The sequence below is a fragment of the Haemaphysalis longicornis genome, unplaced genomic scaffold, assembly GCF_048455015.1.
Source record: "Haemaphysalis longicornis isolate Haplotype H1 unplaced genomic scaffold, Haemaphysalis longicornis Haplotype H1 scaffold_9, whole genome shotgun sequence".
Lineage (NCBI taxonomy): Eukaryota > Metazoa > Arthropoda > Arachnida > Ixodida > Ixodidae > Haemaphysalis > Haemaphysalis longicornis.
The window spans coordinates 122,172,099-122,197,460 of NW_027526460.1; the positions used below are offsets into that span (position 1 = coordinate 122,172,099).

General features: G+C 48.7%; 1 protein-coding gene across 1 annotated transcript; it reads left to right on the forward strand.

The window, feature by feature from the left end:
• Positions 1–1,024: 1,024 nt before the first annotated feature.
• On the forward strand, positions 1,025–25,085 carry LOC144153407 (uncharacterized). Its single transcript, XM_077685055.1, has 5 exons — positions 1,025–1,104; positions 12,128–12,343; positions 17,391–17,586; positions 21,316–21,530; positions 24,641–25,085. The coding sequence occupies exons 1-5, from the start codon at positions 1,025–1,027 to the stop codon at positions 25,083–25,085; spliced, it is 1,152 nt and encodes a 383-aa protein (XP_077541181.1).
• The last annotated feature ends 277 nt before the right edge of the window (positions 25,086–25,362 follow it).

Below are 25,362 nucleotides of genomic sequence, written 5' to 3' on the forward strand. Positions count from 1 at the left end.
CCCGATCGTGGCCAATCCGCCAAGTGGGTATGCGCCACAAACAAAGGAACAACATCAACAACAACAATCGTGCTAGAGTGGCAAATGGCCCCTACGATGATGTGCCGGACGCGGTACACGAAACACTGAAGAAACACAGAATGCTGCCGCGAAATAGCTCCGAGCAACGGGATGCCGTCACCACTACCGAAGGCGTTGTGGGACGGTTCTTGGCGGTGGTATTAGAGAGTTCAACATGACCGTTTTCGACGCTCCGCTCCGGTACCGGCGGCTCGCTCAATGCAACCGGAGCCAATGCCGTTCGCCGCGAAGCGCGCCACACATCCGCAATGGCACTCCCGCTCGCTACCGGAGCGGAGCGGACCGTCAAAAACGGTCAGCTAAAACTCGCTGACGTCTCGGCGTTGCGTCACGTCGGTGATGGTCGCTGGGGGGGGGGGCACAGGCTCACTCAGGGCCCAGTGCTGGTCAGGGGTGCACTACGCCGAGCCACGCCGGTGTCTCGTCGAACTGGATGACCGGCGTGCAGCCTCCGTCTCCAGCACGCTCGTTCTCTCTTCTCGCTGTAGCTCTGCAGGCCCGCCGAAGTGGCAATGATGATAATGATAGCCGCGAGGCACACTCCCCGATGCTGCTTTTGGTGATGATGATGACAGGTGAGCGCCACTCATCACACACACACACACACACACACACACACACACACACACACACACACACACACGCACGCACACACGCGCACACACGCGCGCACGCACGCACGCACGCACACACATACACGCGCACGCACACACACACACAAGCAGTCTAATTTTTTTCAGAAAATTTTGTCTATCGGATTGTTTTAATCATGCCTACCGTCGCTGCTCCTGCACCGCTCAAGCCTTTCCTTGTTGGCATGGAACGGCCTGCATTGCTCTACTGCGGCCCGCTTCGGCTGCCCAAGTACTCATTGCGTTATCATCATCATTGGCATCATCAGACGAACGGCGAAGTTGACTGGCCTCTGCTTCATTCACTCGCCATGGGCTCCATAAACGTCGAGGTTACCACTTGCGTGGGCCGGAGAGCGTCTTCCTGGCGCCTACTCAACCGACGCTGGAGGTAACTGTGGTATTATAACGTCACGGTCATCGATAAACGGTTGCGGGAGTATTCGCATCAAAGCTGTATGCCTGATGTCGGGTGCCATTTCGCAATGGCTGCTGCACGCACGAACGCGCGTTACCTTCGGCATCGGTTGAAAAAAAAGGATGCCCCCGTCTATATTGGTTTTGGGGCCCCGCGTCTCATCCTGTGCGAAAGAGAATTGGTTGCCATACCGACTGTATGGTACATTTCTTTCACAGGCTAGCCTTTTCAAGGGTAACGACTCAGTTTTCAATGTTCGACGTAGTATTTTGTAGCGGTAGAGCAATAGTAAATTTTAGGTCGCTATCGGCACAGGCCACATGAAGCACTCCTGCATTTTGGGAATTCATTCCCTTTAGCACAGAATTTTCAGAGGCTGGGCGTGGGGATTTGGTGGTATCCTCTATGTCGCTGGGAACACAGCATGCGCTGAAACGCGGTTCATGTTTGCGAATCTAACAAAGTCGTTTTTATTGTCATTTATGAAGAACTGCACTACGTTGTGCGTATATCCCCTGTCTAGTGAAATTTTTCATCTCGCGCGGAGTCTTCGCTCTTTTCGCTTCTTCGCATTATCTGATATGGTTGGTTATGTGTATCGGTTATCTGTGTTTCTCGAAATCCTCATCAGCTTCGTTGGCTAAAACGATACACCCATGCCAATTTGTACTGATAGCGGGATCGATGGACCATCATCTTTGCAGTTTTTTCACCCTGCAAATAGAGAAGTACAGGAAAGATGGCCGCCGGTTAGACTTGCTATGTTGGGGTTTATCTATACTGAGGATTTGCTATATTGTATTATAAGAACCAATGCCCTAAATGCCCGATAACGATAATGCCCGATCTCTAGCACATACTAAGGAGACACACGACTGTTGCGTAAAGAGCGATGTTGTGTTATAGCGCGGTTCCGCCAATCACAGCCCACGCTCCAGTGCGCCGAACAAGTGGCTGCCGGCGAAGGCGCGGCGTCGCGCAATGTCACGGGGAGAGAAACACCGCGCCTCGAGCTTCGCGATCGTAGCGCTGCCTGCCGCCACTTCTCCGCGGCGTTGACGGGATGTGCGCTGCGTGGCTGATAGGGGCTCGTGCAGTGTTTTTAGATGCAGAGCATCTGATTGATTCACTCGCCTTGTCCCTCCGGCGTCGTCGTCGTCGTCGGCGTTGTCCACCCCTCCCCCATTCTCCTCGCCGCGCCAGCTGCGCTTTCCGCCGCTCACCCCCTCTCCTCTCCGATAGCGAAGTCTCTCTCGTGAGGGGCATTGGCTTGGCTTGGATTGGATTAGATTGGATTGGATTTGGATTTGGATTGAATTGGATTAAAGTGGATTTTGGTAGATTATGTTGCGTCATAGCCGCGGCAGACGCGCTTGGGCCGGCGCATGTGCAGTACTCTCTCTTCCGCGGTTTCCTCTCCTTCGGGCGCGCTGCGCATATACCCGGTGTGCCGTTCTCCGGCGAAGCAACATCCAGGCTTGGCTCAAACACCTAGAGTCCACGCCGCTTTACAAGTACGCCAACGTCGCCATCGACTGGGACCGGCTTACGCACTCCCCTCAACGTTATGCGCGCTAAAAACGTGGTCCCTTCGCCGCTCCGCCTATGCGTCGCATATACATACACAGGGGTTCCCGCGAGGGGAGGTGGGAGTTTCTCTTCTTTTCGCCTTTCCGCGCCCTAAAAAAATTGTTATTGTTACGTCTATAAGCAAAGAGTACGTTTAGGTCATTAAAGAGCAGCTTTATCTTCGCACAGCACGCGATCACCTGCAAGAGCTACCCGGGGTTCTGCGCGCATCGTCGACGCTCTTCCGGGCGTCGGTGACGATAGCAGCATATCACCCCTGTCGCCTCTAAATACGTCAGGCACAAATTATACTGTCGCCTCGTTTAGACCTGATACTGGCACAGTGAGTGGTTGGCTTCATTTTGTAGCGTGGACAACGAATTCGGCTTCGTTTCAAATGTATTGTCATCATGCCAAAGACGACGCAGTTGTCTTCAAGGAAAACAAGTTTATTGGAGCGAACTTGTGCTCTCCTAACAACTCCCCTAACAACTCCCCTAACGTACGTCAGCCGAGTGACGTACGCAAGTGAGCGTCGGGGATCAGAATACCACGGCGTCTGCTCTGCAGGCTTTTCCCTTTCGGCGCGAGTGTTTCTCGAACCGTCGATTTACTTCCACAACATTGTAGATCGGATAAGATTATTCCAGGCGAAACGCTCTCCGAATGAGATAACCCGTGCGGCATAAAAATAAAGAATTGAACATGCGCTTTGCTTGGGACACAGATAACACAGCCGTGCGCAACTGGGCAGCAAAAACAAACCATACATAAACAAACCCAATGCATGGTTCGCGTTATTACCCACCCCCCCTCTAGGAGTGCATCGACCCCATGCTAAAATAAAATAACAGTCCGAACTAACAACTACAACAAAAAAGTCCACCATCTTGCGCAGTAAGGTTTGCGGCGAACCATGTAAACGATTTGGGATCGCGTGCGTCGTCGTGATGTACCGGAATCCCGATCGCGGACCACCTCGTAGGTAAGTTGACCTATAAGGTGTAGGATCCGGTATGGTCCGAAATACCGGCGCAGAAGCTTCTCACTGAGTTCGCGTTGTCGGATGGGAGTCCAAACGCAAACACGGTCCCCTGGGTGATACTCGGCGTCTCGGTGTCGGAGGTTGTAGCGCCCGAATCCACCAGCTGCTGGTCCGTTGAACGAAATAGAGCGAGCTAGCGGGCCTCCTCCGCACGTTGAAGGTATCCTTGGACGTCGGCGTTGAGGTCGTCGTCTTCTACGTGCGGAAGCATGGCGTCGAGCATCGTAGTCGGCAGTCTTCCGTAGACAAGCTCGAACGGTGTCATCTGCGTAGTTTCTTGGGTCGCTGTGTTGCACGCAAACGTGACATACGGGAGGACTTCGTCCCAAGTCTTATGTTCAACGTCGACGTACGTAGACAGCATATTCCCAATCGTCTTGTTCATACGTTTCGTAAGCCCGTTCGTTTGGGGGTGGTAAGCTGTCGTTCTTCTGTGATCCACGTTGCTATAGCGTAAGATTCCTTGCATAAGCTCTGCAATGAAGGCCGTTCCGTGATCCGTGATTAGGACTTCAGGGGCTCCATGTGGCAGCACAACTTGGTTAATAAAGAACTTCGCGACTTCTTATGCAGTCCCCCTCGGAAGAGCGGCCGTCTCTGCGTAGCGGGTCATGTAGTCTGTTGCTACGACAATCCACTTGTTCTCGGATCGTGACGTAGGGAACGGGCCCAGAAGGTCCATTCCAATCTGTTGGAAGGGCCTCGATTGGACGGCGATTGGCTGCAGAAGTGCGGTGGGTCTCATCAATGGCGTTTTTCATAGCTGGCAGTCACGGCAGCTCCGGACGTAGTGGGTGACGTCGGAGGTACGGCGGGGCCAATTGTACCGTGCCTTGATTTTTCCAATAGTGCGAGCTGTGCCGAGATGTCCGCAAGAAGGGTCGTCGTGGCACGCTTCCAAAATTTCGCCACGACGGTCCGCGGGGATGACAAGAAGGTAATGCGCTGTTGTTCCGGGCTGAAATTCTTCACGACGACGGAGTTTCTCTAGCTGAATGCTCGTAAGCTGCGTTTTAAGGTCCTGGGAACGGCGACGTTGCATCCCTCGCGGTAGTCGGTTGTGACGCGTAAAGGCCGACCTCCATGCAGCGAAGTTTCTCGGCGAACTTGGCGCGGCGGACGCCTTAAACGTGATGCGGCGAACGCCGCCGATGGAAGACAGGACAGGAAGTACAAGGAGGTACAAGGCTGTGATTGGCTGCGGTCTCAAAATGCAGTTTGCCGCTTCCGGTCGCGTTCGCCGCCGCGCGTTCGACATCTAGCTCGCGTAGGTCGCCGGCGAACAGCCGTATTTTCGACGCCGGCGGCGGAGCGGCCGCCGCCGGGCGACGTTCGCCGCCTTTTCGCCTACATTTCGCTGCATGGAGGTCGGCCTTAAGTCGGGGTCGGCACGCTACTGGGCGGCTAGGTCGCTCTCCACCACGATTCCGAAGAACCCTCTGTCTTCATCAGAGTCTTGTGGTGGTGGGTCGACGGGGGGCGGGATAAGGAGTAGGTGTCGGAGAGGTTCCTGCCGGATTAACAGACGACTGTAACGTCGAACTTCTGCAGGCGCAAGCTCCACCGCCCAAGACGGCCAGAGGGGTCTTTCAAATTGGCGAGCCAACACAGCGCTTGGTGGTCTGTCACAACCTTGAATGGTATTCCATACACGTATGCGCGAAATTTTGAGATCACCCATATAATAGCCAGACACTCTTCCTCCGAGGCAGAGTAGTTTTTCTCGTGCTTCGACAGACTACGGCTGGCATAGGCGATTACCTTTTCGCAACCGCTTTGCTTTTGGACGAGGACGGCACCCAAGCCTATATCACTGGCGTCCGTGTGCATTTCCGTTTCGGCGTTTTCGTCGAAATGAGCGAGCACGGGTGGACTTTGTAGGCGTTTTTTCAGCCCGCTGACTGCTCTTTCTTGGTCGGTTTCCCACCTGAAAGGGGTGCTATCTTTCGTCAAGCGCGTGAGGGGCTCTGCAATGCGTGCAACGTTTGGGACGAAGCGCCGATAGTAAGCGCACAGTCCGAGAAATCTTCGCAAGCTTTTCTTGTCTTTCGGCCTTCGGAAGTTCGCAATGGCTGAAGTTTTTGCCGGGTCTGGTAAGACTCCTGCAGCGTTGAGGACGTGGCCCAAGAACTTCAGTTCTTCGTATGCGAAACAGCACTTTTCAGGCTTCAGCGTTAACCCCGACGTACGAATGGCCTCGAGTACAGACTCCAACCTTGCGAGGTGTTTGTCGAAAGTCCGAGCGAATACGACAACGTCGCCGAGGTATAGGAGGCAGGTGTGCCACTTCAGGCCAGCTAGCACTGTGTCCATGACTCTTTGAAACGTTGCTGGCTCCGTGCACAGCCCAAAAGGCACCACCTTGAACTCGTATAGGCCGTCCGGGGTTATAAATGCCGTCTTCTCCCGGTCTCTCTCGTCCACTTGAATTTGCCAGTAGCTGGTCTTCAGATCCATCGATGAGAAGTCCTTCGCATGGCAGAGGTGGTCGTGGGCGTCGTCGATTTGTGGCAAGGGGTACACGTCCTTTTTGGTGATTTTGTTCAGGCTCCGATGGTCAACGCAGAACCTTAAAGTGCCATCTTTTTTCTTCACGAGTACGACCGGCGCAGCCAACGGACTTTTTGATGGCTATATTGTGTCGTCGCTGAACATGTCGTCTACTTGAGTACGGATGGCTTCGCGCTCGTGTGAAGAGACGCGGTACGGTGACTGTCGGGTAGGTCGGGCTCCATCTTCGGTTATTATCCGGTGCTTCGCCAGACGTGTCTGATGTAACTTTGAGTTCGACGAAAAACACTCACTGTAGCGATGCAGCAAAGCCAATATCTTGTTTCTTTCTCTTTGCGGTAGCGCCGGATTCACGCCGAAAGGATGCGGCAGCTTGGAAGCACCTGCGCCGCGTGTGCGTTCAAAGTTGCCGACCGCGATCACGTGACTTGCTTCTTGCGTTTCTTCGAGGAACGCAATTTCAGCGCCCTTGTTTAGGTACTGCGCAGATGAAAAAGACATGAGAAAACGTTCCTGGAATGAGAGATTTCATTTGGCGTATGCAGCTGTGGAAGCCAAAAATGACTGTGCTTCATGATTGCTTATGCAGCTGCTGCTGGAAATAAAGTTATAGCTGGGAACATTGAAAATGTTTGCGATTTCAAGTGCCTTGATCTTCATAATTCTAGGCGTTACGGGTTGATTGCAGCAGCACAAAAAAAATATGCAACAGCTGTCCAAGGTATGAGGCATGCCATTGAAGAATTAGTGCGCCGCAATTTACTCACCTTGTGTTGACGGATTGTTTTTTAGGATTGAGTTGGGTTTTAGGGGGACTTTGTGTGTGTTCCGCATGGCAATGCTGCTGGCCGCATTAAAGCCTATTTCGGTTTTGAGCCCGATTGTAACGAGCGCACAAATATTACAGCTACCTTTTAGCCAAGGAGGGTGCGCGTTGGAATCGTGAAAATTCGGTAGCTCCTTTTCACTGAACCCCTCACCTCGATTCTTTGGACGGGGTTCACATAAACGCGGGAGGGGTCGAGGTAGCTGCAACCGCCAGTCGACTCGACCATTTCTCGTCGAGTCCATGTATCCGGGGCTAGTATAACAGTTGTTGAAACCGACCAACTAAAGGAACTCTGAACGCTGACCGCCTACTTTCGGGAGGCCTTCGGGAGGCGGCGAAATTATGCCCAACAATGACGAAATTCCTGTACTTTGTCAACGCGACGCGTGCTGACCTGGCACTCCTGTTGACCCGTTCTCGCCAGATCGGCGATAGACCCCGGCGTGACGAACTGAGCGCGTACACCGTAACTTCGTGAAGTAGAACATCCCGAGATAGTGCGGCACGCCCACGGATCCATTGATAGTCGGTGATCCTTCGAATGACCTTACAGCGAGCGCAACTCCCCCGACAACAACGCACCCGCGCCTTGCGCGCACTAATGCGGTAATTACCCCTAAAATTTACAGATACGGTGGTTTCACCAAGGACCTGCAGCGCCACTTGGACTTAGACAACCTTTTCCCGGCAGGGAACAATTATATCGGCAAGACGCGCACCCTGGCCTCCCCAGACAAACGATGAAAAGTGAAAAGCATTCTCGCGGCTGCGCCATTCGCCCGTCGAACGCCGCCACGTACGCTAAATCGGCATGAACGCAAGCCCAAGCTGCGGCCTGCTGCGTGGTTATTCTTCTGCCCTTTTCCTTCTAGGAACCACGTTCCGCTGTCGGGCGGAGAATTTGGCCAGCTTATAGAAAGGGAAACACAGCAGCGACTTGTGGATTCTTCTACTCGAGCTTTGGCTTCAAAAACAGCCAAATCCTAGCGATGTCACGTTTGCAGAAGGAACGCCGTTCCTGCAGTTCCTTCATAAACCTAACGAGTCACCGTTGCAGTTACACCGACCCTTAATGGAACGGCGGCGTTCCTCCGTTCCTCCCAAAAGGAACTAGTTCAAGGTACGCCATTCCTTGGAGCGACGTTTCGTACAACACTGATAGAAATACATTTATGAAATGGTGAAATAAAGCGGGAGAACAGGGAGTTGGAGCGCGAAGAGAGGGTTCATTCGTAGAACCCGATATCACGGGCTTCAGATACAGCGGCTCCGTCATTTTCCCTCTCTAACATGAGAGGCAGCCGCAACATGCCCGCGAGCCGCGTATGTAGCCAGCAAAAGTAAATATTAGCGCCCACGACATGGAGAAACAAAACCCCGGGTTTTGCTTTCATGCGGACGTTAGAGTAGCGAAATTGGACATATACAGCGTCGATAAAAAAACCCGACATCTTGAAAGATGGACCGGCATATTGTGTTTTTCCTACAAGGAGTGCCAGGCGAATGGCGGCCACCGTGTACAATTTATGCTCCTTGATGCCGTGTGGAGTGTCTTGGAAATGTACACATGGGACGCGTGTTCTAGTAAACTACGTTTTGCGTTGACAACCGAGGTGGTAATATTTGCCGAAGTGTAAAAATGAACCACGCAGTAAAGTGGAGTTGCGAAAGACCACCGGCGCTTATGCGCAATCAGAATTTAAAGAACAGTAAACTTCGCTTCGAGATTACTGTGACGGGATATTTCAATGCAAAGCATTCTACCTCAACCAGCCAACGATCCTTTCGTGGCGTGCGGGAAAACAAACTTGCAATGCGGCGGAGGCGGCGGTGGGGAAGGGGGCGGAGGGCTTCACTCAAGGAGCACACTGTAGATGGCGCGGCGAATTTACCCAGCGTTCACCACGCGGAAGTGCCTGCTTGCCGGGGGCGGCGTCGGCGGTACGGCTTTGTTGTTTGCATTAGTGTCGGCTGTTTTGGGCCTGTTTTGGCACAGCTTCGAGTCCATTGAGCGTTGCGTTCGCATAGCTTGATCAAATTGTTCGACAGTATCTCCAGGGTAACCCACACCCGACGGAATTAGGTGGTTGTACGGCAAACATACGGTAAGGATTGGCAGACAGCTGGCCACTAGGAAAACGCTACCTTTGGCGCACTGCTTGCCACGAATGGTACCCCGTTTTCTAAATTGGTGAATAACAGTTCGGTTGTGGTTTAACAGATATGACCAAAGGTGAAAGAACCAGTGGGTTCTGATAAATAGCGATTGTGAAAGTTCCCTGAGCTTTCTCACATTTCTCAAACTGACTAAACTTACTCATTTAAATAGGTAGAAACGGGAATCACTAAGCTCACATGCCGATTAGTATTGGTGTTTGCGGTGGCGTCGCGCGGTAGTGTGGTGTAGTATGGCTAGGTTCCGCTTTTTGACCCTTTGAAACACGCTGCTCTCCGTTTTCTTTCTCTCGAATCACGGCCGGGCTACAGCAGCGGCGTCTGCCGCTCTAGCCTGGCCGTGGCCGACGCTGCTGCTGAGTTCTGGACGCCGACCCCGCAAATTCCAGGTAACGGCTGCAGAATCTCTGGTTTCACTCTTTGCAGGGCAACGTGTGTGAATTCAAGTGGCGTCGCTTGGGCATTTGTTGTAGGTGTCGTTTAAAGCTTTGCTCTCCAACCACCTTCACAGCGTGGAGTGGAACCAATTTTTTAGAAAGCAAGAAGTGGAGGCGTAACACTTCAGCATTGACATAATGGCACGTTGCCGTAGTGTATGACCGAAAAATATTTGGCATTGGGAGGCAAGAACATTCTAGGTCAAACCACACATTAGGTAAACTTACTTTTGTTAAAATCTCATCGGAACAAATTCTACGCCGTCGGAAGCATTCCGTGAGCCAGAAGATATGGCCTACGCGGAAGCTTTTCGTTGATCCCGCACTGCTCCGGATTTTCCGGATATAAAGTCCCGGTTGGACATCAGAGAACAAACACTTTGAAAAACTGTCCCTGCCAAGTACCCCGCTAATACTGATAAACACCGCGCACCCGCTAGCACTCACGCTCACATGCTAATTGCCACACACCCCGGTGGCTCAGTGGCTAAGACGTTGGGCTGCTGAGCCCAAGGTCGCTGGTTCGATTCCCGGCCGCGGCGGCCACTTTTCTGATTGAGGCGAAAAGCACGCTTGAAAGATCACCAGGTGATCAAAGATGAGCCCTCCGCTACAGCGGGCCTCATCACCTGCTTGCGTCGGCGCGTTAAAAACTACAGCCTTTACCGCGCCCTCAGCGTAGCCTTTCCAGGAAAGAACAATCAGTATATCGACAGATACAAGCAACCTCTTTCCCACACCCTCTACCTCTCTACAGCATGTTCTCAATTATATACAGAAATAAATGCCCCCAATGCTCGAAACCAGCCACCATGAAACACATGATTGAAGAATGCAGAAAACCCCAATTCTTGTTGACTCTGTGAGCATACAGCATGAGCTAAGGGAGATATTGCTGACCAGCTCCGCCCTGGAAGACCAGCACCGGCTGATCCATTGGTGCCAGGAGGCTCGGGAAACAAATGGGAACCTGTGAATAAGGAACCACTCCAAGTGAGCTAAAAGTTGCCCCATCACAACTTTTCTGAGAACAATATTTCATTCTTTCTGCCTCTCTCCCTTGATATACACCTAGACACTAACAGACCTCCGTGGGTGAGCTTCCCGTACGTACATACAACAGCGATTCGCTTTGTGAGCGATCCCCGTTTCATCGGGAGGTGGCCGTCATACCTACATACCGCAGTGATTGGCTTTGTGAGCGATCCCAGCTTCTTCGGTGGCCGCCAGCGTGCCGAAGTCGGCAAACATGGTTGTCATACTTAAAGGAAAAGATACCGTACACGATTGTAGGGGGCCGTACTCTTCCGGCCATACCCGCCGGCCGCTATCGGACTTGAAGTGCTCCTGAGACGATGCGACCGCCGTCCAGTAAGCGATCTGAGTTCGTGGGCCAGTGCTTACGGCGCGAACTGGCACACCACATATATGCACCGATGAACTACCAGACCTCTGTGACTCGACTTCAAGTACGCCGCCATGGCGAAAGTTTCTGAGCCATTGCCAAAGTGCATAGGCCGCAAAAAATTCAAAGTACTAGCGCAGTTCTCGGGCGAAAGTAAAACGGTGTATTTAAGAGAGCTAAAGAAAACTCCTGTATTTCTTAGTGTTATAAAATCTTTTGGTGAGTGTTACAAGTTCAGTTTATGCTTTGCGTACTTTTTAGCACGAAAGCCTTTTGCGTGGCCTATGAACTTTTAACAAAGACTGTACATACTGGGGCCAGTGGCGTTGTTAGGTACCCCTGACTGTGCTTGGGGTGGCCACCAATGCCCAAGTTAGCTCCGCAGTCTTAGAAAATATCAGGGACGTTGAATTGGCTTTAATTTCTCCTTGGTCTTTATTAAAAAAACCCTCCACAGAGAGGTTTGGTCGTTGGTTTAAATACCAGAAATAAACAATTGCTAGCAGGCTACTGTTACGACAAATATTTGCAGCATGGGCTCCAACCGACAGCTTGGGACATTTCCCCCAACTTTGTGCTTCAAATAGCCTCCTCCGAAAGCCATGCATGACCCTTAGCTCCTTTTACGGCTTAAACACGCTATTGGGAATAACGTCTGGAATCCGAGAAATAACGTACGGATCTTGGAATATGAAATGACTGGGTTAGCATCGCGGGTAGCGCGTGTAACGCTGGCGGTGGCGGCGGCGGCAGCCACCGGGACACGACTGCGCATGCACGCGTTGGTTCAGGTGACGGGCGTGCCGCCGCGCCGTGACCCCGCGTGCGCATGCGCAGTCCGGTCTAGGTACCAACCGCCCCTAGCATGCAATAAGTGACCGTTATTATAAAACACTCCAATGTGACCATAGAGAGACACTGTTTTTAGTGATTGTGTGACGTTTTCTTTTCAGGCGACTTGTCTTTCCAGTAATCACCTTTGGTGTAGGCTTTGCCATAAGCCTTTTCCTCCTTCAACAACACAGGACAACACAGGACAACACAGAAGGACAACACAGGGAGGCACCTCTGGCAGAAGATTTCGACGATAATGACGTGAATATATCCCTCTTCGAACAATTCAAATACCGGGAAAACGCCACCACCTTTGACAGCGAGATACCGTTTAGAAGTTTCTATGATGCCGACAATGAACTTGGGTACACCTTCGATGTCATACCTGACATCATCCACTTGGTAAGGTAGGTGCTTGTTCGGTTTTTAAAATTAACACAGTCGAGGGCAGACGTCTCCCTCTCGGGTTCCAACTCAGGCGATAAAGCCAACTCAGTCAGGGCAAAAATCTTATTACCAGCGTGGGTAAAAAGCTAAAGATAGTTAAGTCATCATTGCTTCGCTATAGGTTTTGTGAGACAGCATTGCTACGCTTGGACACTCCCCTTGTGTCGCCACGAAGGATTATGGGCCCGTGCACTGACGCTTGGGTGCAAAATTGTGCTTGGGTGCGAAAGTGCGCATACACTATATCAAAGGAAACCCTTTTGTATAATCGGCGCTTAGTGGGTTTTTTACAGACAAGACGTCGCCATCATTATCATCATCATCACCACACTATCTACTCCCACTGCAGGGCAAATGCCTCTCCCATTAATCTACAATTATCCCGCCCCTTTGCTAACTGCGACAATTTTATTCACGCAGACTTCTTAATCTCATGTGTCTATCTAACTTTCTGCCGCCCCCTGCCACGCTTGCGTTCGCTAAGGATCCACTCTAGAACCCTTAATGACCACCTGTTATCTTGCCTCCGCATTAGATGCTCTACCAATGTCTATTTATTCTTCTTGGAAATACTAATACATCCCTAACACGCGTTTGTTGTCTCCACCACTCCGCTCTCTTCTTGTCCTAAATGTTACCCCTATCATATTCCGTTCCATTCCTCGTTGAGTCGTCCACAATTTAGGTTGAACCCTCCTAGAGAGCCCGCAATTTTCTGCCCCATAGGTGAGTACCGGTAAGATGCAGCTGTCATACACTTTCTTCTTAGGGACAACAGTAGGCTGCCATTCAATATTTGAGAATGCCTGGAAAATGCAGCACACCCCATTGTTATCCTTCTAATTACCTCTGCGTCATGGTTGGTATCTAGGGTCACAACTTGGCCTAAGTAGATATATTCGCTTACAACTTCCACTGCCTCGCCACATATCCCAAACCGCTGTGCTGTCCCTTTGTTATTGATCATTACTTTATTTATCTTCATATTATTTTCAGGTCTACGGTTCTACTGTTTTTCCAGTGCGCAAAGAATGCTTTGCAATTCGTCCCTCGAGTTACTTAGCAAGGCAAAGTTATCAGCAAATCTGAGATTACAGAGGTATTCTCCATTAACCTTTACTCCCACCTGTTCCCAATCAATTGTTCTGAATACTTCTTGTAAGCATGCTGTGAATAACATTCAAGAGGTTGTGTCTCTTTGCCTGACGCCCTTCCCTGTAGGTATTATACTGCTCTCATTATGGAGGATGATGATAGCTGTGGACCCATTCTAAATATCCTCTAGTATTCTTACATAATGCTCGTCTACACCATTTTTCCGCAATGCCTGAATGACTGCTGAAGCTTCGACGGAGTAAAATGCTTTCTCATAATCTATGAAGGCTATATATGAGTTCCGTATACTCCGGGCACTTATTTATCACCTGATTCGTCGTGTGAATATGGTCTGTTGTTGAATAGCTTTAGTTGAATAGGTGCAGCGGTGGCGTAGACGTAGAGCATCCGCTTCACGGGCAGAAGGACCGTGGTTGGAATTCCGATGCCGGAAAATTTCCACCAGATGAAAAAAAAGATCCGCCTGTTCATGGAAGTGCAGAATCAGGCCTCGGGTGCGGCCTCATCCCGGCGACCGTTGCCGGTAACGCACTCCCTCACCAGGGCAGAATTGGCCACCCTTTTGTAGTAATGGCCACAAACTCCAATGAACACGCCAATTGACCCACGGCTCTCAGTCTCTAGTGGCTCCGAAGCAATTCACCACGGCGGCGGTCAGACCTGCGACGGAGCAGAGGGTGCTAAGAATCCCTGGAGCCGGACAGCCCACTATGGTAATCTGAACCTGACAACGTTTAATAGAAGCACTTTATCTAGCGAAGCGAGTCTAGAGGTGTTGGTCGAGGAATTAGAGGGCATTAAAATGGATGGAAGACAGGTGAATATTTACGATGCTGAAAAATGGACACGTCCATTGTACCGCTATCTCGTGGACACAGAACTGGGAGGGGTTTTTCTGTTGAATAAAAGTATGCCTGGCGACATAGACGAATACTATAGCATTAACGAAAGGGTAGCCGGTCTTGTAATTAGGCTTCATTAGAGGTACGAACTGAAGTTGGTACAGGGCTACGCGCTTACATCCAGCCACGACGACCATCTAGTTGAACGCTTCTATGAAGATGTGGAATAAGGAATGGCTAAAGTAAAAAGACAGTATACCGCAGTTATGAGAGTCTTCAATGCTAAAGTAGGCAAGAATCAGGCTGGAGGCAAGGCAGTTGGGAACAATGGCCCGGGCTGTAGAAATAGCGGGGGACATACTTGTCGAGTTCGCAGAACCAAATAATCTAAGCATCATGAACACCTTCTGCAAACGGCAGAGCCGGACGTGGACGTGGAGGAACCCGGATGGGGAGCGTAAAAATGAAATAGACGGCATTTTATGCGATAACCCTGGCGTCGTGCATGATGTGGAACTGCTCGGAAGGGTAAGGGGTAAGTACGACCGTGTAGTAAAATCTCCAACTTGGCTAGGTTTCAGGCAAGAGGTATGTGGTGTATATTGCAATATTGATAGTCGGCTTTTTGCCCCCTTTCATGTTAGACGTGTGTGGTATGCTTATTAGCCAACTGTCACTTCTCTTACCTTATATACCTCCTCGTACCCTTGTCCCACTGGGAAGTACCATCCTTAAGATTAGTATCTCCGGCCGGCTCGCGTCCTGTCAATAAACGTTTAAAGCGAAGCTTTTGCCTCTACCCCCAAGGGTTTTGTCGGGCCCGTTGGTGTCAAAGGAAAACTCCCGCGAGCAAATACGTTTTTGGCATTTCCAGTAATACAACCTGGAATGAATATAAGAACGCAGGGTGGGTCCGTTCACTTACAGATTGGGCTGCGAGCCCAGAAAGACCGGAAAAACGGACAATGCACTCACCTAGCACATACCCCCTTCGTTTTCATTGAATGCCACGTGATAGCGTCACACGACCTCTCGCGCCGCAGTGCGCTCCTCCCACGGCACATGAAGCGGCCGCGTGCGCGCCTTGCAGATTCGTTAGGTGTCAGCAAAAATTAAAGGAAGCTCCCACGAATGCATAGCCGCTCACTTTTGCTCCGTCTCTGCCGCCGATCTTGTCACCTCAGTAAGCGGCAGCAGAGACGGAGGATAACTGAGATCGTCTAACACCGCGTTTGAGCTTCCTTTAGTTTTGTAATAGAGTTTCCGCTCATGTTCTTTACCAATACAATTCAACTGACCACCATTCATGGATCACGCCTGATTTGAGATTACAAAAAATATCTCTCTGAAGTAATAAAGGGCGTAGTTAAGTGCATTGCACTTGTCGCTGGTTTCACTGTTTTTAGAGCCGCGAGTGTAAATTCAAATGACGTTGCCTTTGTAATCGTTGTGGGTGTCGTTTATAGCTTCGTGTTCCAATAAGCTTCACTGGGTGGATTGGCCCGCGCATTTCTCTCTCTTCTCTCTCTCTCTCTACGCAAGCACACGCACGCGCGTATATATATATATATATATATATATATATATATATATATATATATATATATATATATATATATATATATATATATATATATATATATATATATATATATATATATATTCCTGTAAAGAGAAATGCCCGACTGACTCACTCACTTACTGACTCAATGACTCATAAACGCCCAGCCAAACCTGCTGGCCCTGGAGTCTTGAAATTTCGGGTGAACTTTTGTGTCATGGCGCAGAGGCTGAGTAAGGAGAGATTTTTTTATATTGTGCTTTTAAACGAGGGACAGGGGGAAATTGTGTTTTTCGAACAGTAGAGTAAAAGCGGCAACGTACTCCGGTTGATGCACATTGCTTAAATGCCACAACCGCTCAAAAGTCAGGAGCAATGAAGTCTTGAAAAAGTCTGCACTGACCACCAACCAAAAGTTTTACTCAGAACAAAGTGGTGATAACACATACCAAAAAGACGACAGAACTAGTTCAGAACCTGTGTGAAGCTGGTTATCCCAACAGGCTGCTAATAGCCGTAAGAAGCATGTCAAGTAGTGGGTAACGTATCGGGTTTATTCATATTGCTTCTCTACAGGGGTAAAGTACCATAGTGAGAAAAGCTCGCTGACGCTGAAAGACCGTTATGACATGCTTGAAACGGTTCTTTAAACTTGTGCCAGTACACTGTTCACAAGCAGTGGTGCAGTAGAGTAGTTTGTTAGAACTTCAGGAATCTCAGAATACACCTTTAGGACAACGCACGTGTTTCTTATTTCAATTACGAATACCCTACGTGATGTATCAGAATTTCTTAGAGGCTATCTCTAACAGCCCGCCGATGTAAGGTGACCTGTGAATACCATGACGAGGTATTTTACCTAGACTTTTTTCTTGTAGGTGTCTTGATCATTCTCCAAAGGAACCAGGGTGACTGTTTGCTGTAATATTTCGGCCACCATTGGATCACATATCACGCAGCTGTTTACGGCGGTTTCAAGCATTTCGGTAGTGGAACGAGCTTTATCGATTAGTGCAAAACAATAATCGAAATGTACCGAATGTAGAGACGGATTTGACCGTTGGATCACATAACACAAAGCTGTTTACGGCGGTTTCAAGAATTTCGGTAGTACAACGAGCTTAATCGGTTAGTGCAAAACAATCATCGAAATGTACCGAATGGAGAGACGGATTTGTACGGAATGGACAGACGAGATACTTTGTCCCGTTCAGCGGCGATGGGAAGTCAATTTGCAAAACTGCAATGTCGGCGCACTCAGTGAATTGTCATCACACTTTCTCTAACAGTGAGCAAACCTTTTTGAATGAGGTGGAGTCCCGCCGTAAAAAGGACGCCATAAAGACACTAGAGTTTTCGGTGCGGCAACAGCTTTCTAAAGAACAGTGTTTTTTCTCTTGATAAGGAACTTCTATGGGAATTGTTTATAATCGCGGTTGTACAACCGGCCTTAAAGTTAACAGTGCTCTTGCCTCCCTGCCGGCCCAGATGGAATCAGCCAGAGATAAATTTCACGGACGTGGTGTACTACCGATCCATGTACATCAATCACAGGCCGCAGCAGATCATGGTGCACTGCAGTCCGTGTACCTTCAGCGGCCCTTACGTTCCTTTGCTTCAAGGCATAAATTTCACATTCGTGCCCACAAAGTTTCCTAAAAGTATCATGGGGAAGCCTTTTGAGGTAAGCCGTAGCTCCTTGGAAGTAATCAAGTAGTTGAACTCTGCACGTTTATGTGTAAACGTTGGTGTGATTGTTTAGGACATTCCGCGCTTGCACAAAAAAACGACAGAAAAGAGCCTCCCGTGCTTTAAGTGGACATTTAATGGCGTACATTGAATTTTCCCACATAATTTTGTCACTCCCATTCGAAGCTAGAATTATTAAAACGCACGTACGAAACAGCCGTAACTTTATCCAGTTTTAAACCCACGGCATCCCTAAAAACTATTGTTTGACTCAAAGCTACTCCGTTGATATCAGAGAACTTCAGCTACTTTCCCCATCACTCCGGGTGTATTTTCAAATGTCGCGCGCAACCCCGTCATGTCTGTATTTCACAATACAAGGCCATACCAGCAACTGCTCGTTGCAACCGTCGTGTAAAAGTACATCGAATAATTGTTGTCTCGCATGTACTCTACACCTAAAAAGCGAACAGAAGACTTGAGTCTCAAGATGTTTGGAATACAACACGCTTGAATAATGAAAGCGCATTCTTCCCGTTATCCCAAAACGACAACTACTTTCATACTGTAACTGTTTTCTGAATTATGATTTGAAGAAGCATCACATATTAGCCTAACAAAGGCTACAAACGTGCATCACCGGGCACGCTTACCGCATTCTTGGTGAGTATTTTTATTGAGATTTATAGCATTGTCGGCAGTTTCAAGAGCTTCTTCCAGCGATAATGTCCCCATTTTATTGGAGCTTAACTACAAAAATCGGGAAAAGAGTGTTTTCACATTTGGGAGACACTGCTGTTCTTGCGACTGTTCGCCCCCGACTCATTCAAACTGCTAAACATGACTCAGTGCGTCGTAAAATGAGGAACAAAAGACGTTTAAAACAAGCAGCCATATTAATATTTATTACTGCTATGGGCATTGAACAATGAACGACTGTACACGTATTGAAGACCTACTATTTTAACGATACTGTTTGAATGATGATCGATATTATGCATTGGTCAATCGAGATTGCTTCGGTATCGGACGCACTACGTCGATTTAACCTCCAAATCGTGGCAATAGAAACGTTCATATCATCGTAAGAAGCGATAGTTAGGGCGGTGCACTTGACGCCGGCTTTCAAGGATATTTCCGGTCGAACCAATAGGAATCAAGGGCGTCCTAAAGGTGAATATGATGAAACGTGCGATTTGGTGAATTTTTTTTTCTTGAAATGTGTACTTTCAAAACACACTTTATTCCCTTTATTTCAAAATAGCAAATGATTTTAGATCGTAGTCAACAAACACAAAGTACTTCAGCCCGAAATGGTCGATCTATGCTCATCAGATAACTTGGAAAGTTGCTCAAATGACTGTCTCTCCATCTTCGTATCAGCGTTATTGGAGCACTCATATTATGTTATTACAGACGCGTGGTAGTTTTTGGCCGATTTCTTTTCAGATGCAGAAGAAAACAGACTCGGTAGCCAATTCGGAAAAAAAAACTGAACACAGTTTTAGACAGTGGGACTCTGCTGAGTCAGTCGAGCTGTGGTTCTCTTGCGTCAGCTCAAACACCAACGGGCACTCGCCCGAGAATGGTAGCGACGTTGCCGATCAAAGACTTGAAGGAAAGAGTGCCGCTCAAAGCAAAGAGAGTTAGCGGAAACGTTGCATTGGCCTTTTGCGAACGCAGTGCTGCAATATGACAGAAATCGCATTTGCCGCGAATTACGCACGTATGTCTGTGGTAGGAAAGCTACAACATAGGATTCAATGCACTCTGGACCGCCAAGCTTATGATACCTGCTATATTTTGAGATTTTTAGCAAAACAAAGTCGGAGGCAGAAACGGCACACGCAAAGGCGCATAGAAATGACGTCGATGGACGCTAGTGGTAACCTGAAACCAGCGTTTACGTTAAAGAAAGCCTCTGAGCGTTCTGGCCATGTCGGGGCAAGGAACCATACCCCTCATGCTGCGACGCTACGGTCGCATGGAACAAGGTCAACGTCTAAGTGATCTGTCGTAGGGGCATAAGATACGTAAGAATCATGGAGTTTACCAAGAAATGTACAATCTCTTACTGGTACCTGTCACGAAACGCCCATTAACGCGGCCGTTTGAAACCTCGGCCGCTTTATCTTGTGCTCGCCGCCTGAAGGTAATAATAGTCCGTACTGCGGTGATTTGCAGCTCCTTCCTCCGCCAAGACGTAACACTTTGAGATTCACTCTAGGGTAATAGTTCTTCGTGCAACGAGCGGAAAACATTTCGCGAAAAACGTTCACTGCAGTAACTGAATTGATCCCACCTAAACACCAGGCTTGTCTTGTGCGGTTTCCATTTGCTTATTACACCGGAGCTTTCGCCGCCTCACCGATGGCGACATTGCCACAAACGCACTGCAGGAAAGCGAGCTTACACAATGGGTGTTCACACAGGCACGTAATGAGGCTTTGAGGCTCGTGATGCATGAAGCGTTCGAAGAAGAAAATACATTGCCACAAACGCACTGCAGGAAAGCGAGCTTACACAATGGGTGTTCACAGAGGCACGTGATGAGGCTCTGAGGCTCGTGATGCATGAAGCGCCCGAAGAAGAAAACATTGGCCGCGTATCTGCTTTTGTCGTCACAAATGTCGTCATAAGACGATAGTCTTTGTAGACATTTGCCAAGAAAATTCCCCCCCCCCCCCACCCGTTGCTTTCCCGCTCACCTTTCATGCTGTTACTGTACGTTCGCGCTCATCCCAAGCTAGACACACTAAAGGTTTGCGCAAGGCGATTTGAATTAACCGCGTTCCGCTGCTACAGGCCGGGTTCCTCGATGCCAGCGCTTCAGTACGGCGGAGACGCGGGTGAATGGAGGCGGCGGACTACAAGGTTTATAGAACCGCGTGGCCGCACTCCACGTGCGTTCCAAGCAGAACGTGGAACCTAGCCAGTGGAACCTTTCGTTGCTGTTGCCGCATGATTTTTCATATGCCGCCAGGAGCCGGTGGTTATCTGCAGTAGACGTAGAATATCATTTGCTTTCAGAAAACCCAAGCATCCATGAATTTTTAAATAAACAAACACTGTAAATATCCCTTGTGTACTAATTTCCTGTGTTATGTTTGCGTAATGCCTTGTTCTTGTTCAACAAAGTTGACAAGTATGAACATATAAACCGGGCTTGTACGTTTACATTTGGCCGTGAGTATATAAGACTATTGCGCAATGTCAGTTATACTTTGGCCGGGTGGCTGAATCCAGTCACCGACAGACATGGAGGCAGACCAAAATTTCTGGGTTTAAGTAGCCCAAGAAAGACTATCGTCTTTAAAAATGCTCCCTGTGGTCAGAATCAAACCTGGGTCACTCGGGTTTTGAAGCCGACGTCTATTCAACTGTGCCATTCCGACACGGTCGAAGCAGTTTGGAGTTTGGACCTTGACTGTGACTCAACCTGCATGAGAGAAACCTTTGAGTTTCAGGCTGCCCCTTTTTTAAAAAAGGGGCAGTGATTTTTTTTCGTTTGCTCATTTCTCAACTGATAAATCTATTCATCGCCTTGGTGGGCGGTATTTTGTGTTTACTTCCTTTCAATTCAATTTTTACTTGTTTTGAACAAGTGACCATTGCTACTTTCTTATGAATCTTTACAACGTTAACGTATCCCCTCGCCTTCGTGCAATGCCTTCGGGCCCTTATGTTTGCATAAAGGAAATGAAATGAAATACGGCATTTGCAGAACCCTCACCACGCTACAGACGTCGCCCGGTTACTTGCCTTGATGAAATATGGCGGAGTGTACCTGGACCGTGATGTGTTCGTGGTACGGTCCCTCCGGCCACTACTGCGTTACGAGTTTGTCGCGCCGTGCAAATTCGATCTGATTGGAAACATGATGTTCTTCTCCCACAAGAACTCACGCTTTCTGAGGCTGAATCTTCAGACGTACCGCTAGTAAGTGCATCGCTACGAGTACAAGCGCCACTAAAGCCTATTGACAGGTATAGCTTATACGTACCGCTAGTAAGTGCCTTCGCTACGAGTACAAGCGCCACTAAAGCCTATTGACAGCTATAGCTTATACGTACCGCTAGTAAGTGCAATCGCTACGAGTACAAGCGCCACTAAAGCAAATTGACAGCTATAGCTTATACGTACCGCTAGTAAGTGCGATCGCTACGAGTACAAGCGCCACTAAAGCCTACTGACAGCTATAGCTTATACGTACCGCTAGTAAGTGTCTTCGCTACGAGTACAAGCGCGACTAAAGCCTACTGACTGCTATAGCTTATACGTACCGCTAGTAAGTGCAATCGCTACGAGTACAAGCGCCACTAAAGCCTACTGACAGATATAGCTTATACGTACCGTACCGCTAGTAAGTGCAATCGCTACGAGTACAAGCGCCACTAAAGCCTATTGACAGCTATAGCTTATAGTTCCGCGCCGTGAGTTTGCAGCGACGCTGGCCAAAAATCGGGGTACTACTCTGCGAAGTTATTGTTATGTTCGTGTTTTGTGAAATAATGAAATGTAAGTTTTCTTTACTAATAACATTGTTACAGCTAAACTACACTACTATAGCGAAGCTTTGTATGTCTAGGCGAAAGCGGTATTCGGTAGAGAGATAACCCTTCCTTAGCACCCTGATACACATGCGCGAGAAAACTACGTCGCACACGTCGCGGTGACTCAGAGGCTAAGGCGCTGTGCTGCCGAGCCCAAGTACGTGGGATTGATCCCGGCTGAAATTCTTGCAAGTGCGAAAGCTTTGAACGAGTTGGTAATACATTAGATTGGCGGGAAGCGCGAATTAACACGAAGACAGAGAAGAGAACAACAACATAGACGACACGGAGCGCGACCATCAACTGAAATTTTATTTTGAGCGACACCACTTATATACAATAACATGGTGTTACTGAGACACAAGGGACATATCACAAAGCATAAAAGATTGCCTTAATACTATACATTGTCACTAGAAATACAAAGCCATTTTACGCCAGCTTCCACGACCGGTTAGATATTGCCGTTTTTTTGCTGACAGTAAAACGGACGGAACCCTGGTTTCTCGTTGGCTAAGTTCAAGCACCTACAGTTTAGTATGGGGCCGGAGTATTGTGACGGATAATATTTAGGCAGGAAGTGTGCGTTCCTTGCTCATCCGCGCACAGTGTGCTCGTGAGAAACCTATGCTTGCTTCTGTGCCCTTCCTCTTTCTTATCCCGAGTTTTGCGCTGCTTCCAGTGAATACTCTCGCGTTCACATTGCAACTCTAGGATTCGCTTGTTTCTTAGTCGCTACGTTCAATTCCCTCCAGCTTAGTAATGTGTCACCAAGTGAGGCCAGATATCGAACTGTGTGAGGGAAAATAAGCGAGTGAGGGACGATAAATTAGTAAGTGAGAGCAAATATTTTACGAGCAAAGGGTGCGCTGCTTGTTCATTCTTGCGCAATATGACCCTGAGCAAAATATGCTTGATTTGGGACCTTCTTTTTCCTTCTGTCGTGTTTGCGCTTTTTTACTGAATTTCTATGCATCGAGAGTTCAATGTTTCCATTCGAGTGTTTCTTAGTAGCTCAGTTCAAGCGCCTCCAATACAGTAAATTAGCGTAGTTTTGTGAGGGGTAATATTTATGCAGGAAGGGTAAGTTCCTTCCTCATTAGCGCGCTGTTTGCGGGCGTGTACAATATGCTCGGTTTTGGGACATTTTTTTTCTTCAATTGTGGTTGTGCTTCTTCCAGTTAGTTTCGACACGCTTACAGTACTATCGTTGCGTTCGCTGGTTTCTTAGTGCCTATGTTCAAGCACCTTTAACTTAGCAAACTGGTGGAGTATCGATTGATTGATTGATTGATTGATTGATTGAGTAATTGATTGATTGAATGATTCATTGATTGATTGATTGTAGGGTTTAACGCGCCGACACAAAGCAGGCGATGAGTCACACCGTAGTGGAGGGCCCCGGATTAATTTTGACCCCCTGGGGATCTTTAAAGTGCCCCGAAACCTTGTACACACGGGCGTTTTTGCTTTTTGCCTCCATGAGCAGAGCGGCCGCCGTGGACGGGAATCGAACCCGCGACCTCGCGCCAGCAGCGCAACGCCTTAGCCACTGAGACTCCGCGGCGGGTAGTGGTGCAGTATCGTGAGAGATTGCATGTAAGCAGGAAGGGTGCGCTGCTTGCTCATTTGTGCGCTGTGCTCCCGTGAGTGCAATTTGCTTGCTTTTTGGGCCTTGCGATTCCTTCTCAAACATTGGCGCTGCTTGTAGTGAATACCTAGGCGTTTACAATACAACTCCTCGTGTTCGCTGGTTTCTTAGTAGCTCAGGTGACGCACCTCCAGCTTAGTAAAATGGAGGAGTGTATTGAGGAATACTATTCCAGCTGTAAAGGGATCTGTTCTTTATTATTTGCACGCACTGTGCCCGTGTGTAAACTGTACTTGCTTTTGGGGCCTTTTTTACTCCTCTCGCGTTTGCGGTGCGTCTAGTGAATCACGTGTTATAGAAAAGAAAGTTGGCAGGCATAACTTAGGTCGTGGAACCTTTATGTATGTAATTCCCTCACAATGCTATAACTGTAAAGATGCCCCTGAGTAACGTGATTAAATATGGTACAGCAAAGATGTCTCAAACGACGTTTTGTCAAGATAAATTCGTTGCTTGTGTTTAGTGAACAATTATCTTTTTTTGCGGATGTTGTAATTATACGTGGGGGTGTCTTCAACACATTGCTCCTGAATGGCCAATTGACGTGGGCTAACTTGCAAGTTCGACGAATGAAGTGGACGAGCAGTCAAGTTGAATGAAAAAGACATGTCCGCTGTGATATTTTGCAATGCGAAACGGCGTTAACGCCTTGTTGTTGGCCTGCGCAAATGTAAGAATTCGGTCGAACCAATTTAAGCTTTGTTAGTCGTCGAATTTGCACACTTCGCGACTTCAATTGGGCATACTTTTGCACTTTGGTGAAAACAATGTAAGGGTACTTCGTAAAATGTAGCATTTGGGGCAACAATGTGGAAATTTATTCTGAGTGTTTGAACCCTGTGCAGCTACAATGGATCCTTCTGGATCTACAACTCCGCTTATCTGCCCGACTTCATGGTACGAAAGAATCACTCACACCTGGTACACTGCCTGTCCTACGGCCTTGAAGGTGGCGGCGACATGTACTCTGTTCTGTACGCCCCACACGCCTACGCGGACTGGCGCAAGGCGTACGCCATACACACGGTGGAGAGGTGGAGATCTGAGGTACTCTACGATCCCCTGCCTCCCTCCGTCGAGTTCAGCGAAACAAACATTCGCGACCTCAACAACGCGTTTGGAGAGATGTCGCGGTCGGTTCTCTTCGGTACATCGGACTTCGTCCTGCCCGACGTTCCCATTCTCAGCGTCGCCGAACTGACTGCAAGGAAAGACCGCGGCGAGGACCTCACTCATGTCAGTCCACAGTCGGCGAACTCGAAGGTGTTCTGGCTATCTCCTCACAAGTAATCAGAGGACCTCCTCTCAGCGCTCTTGTTTCATGTGCGCGCGGGGGATTGTAAAGATTAGATACTACGCTGTGTGATCATCGTATTCGTTTTTTACAAGCCGCTGCAATAGTTTGTGCGCAGAGACAGCGTCTAAGAATTTCTTTGCTTCCAAGAATCTAGGCCAGAGGACACATTACGTTGTTTTTAAAACTCCAGGTTATTAACACACTTGCGTAAAAGTATCACATGTGTTAGAGCAGGCCATTTTGGACTAAACATGTAAGCATGTTGAAGAA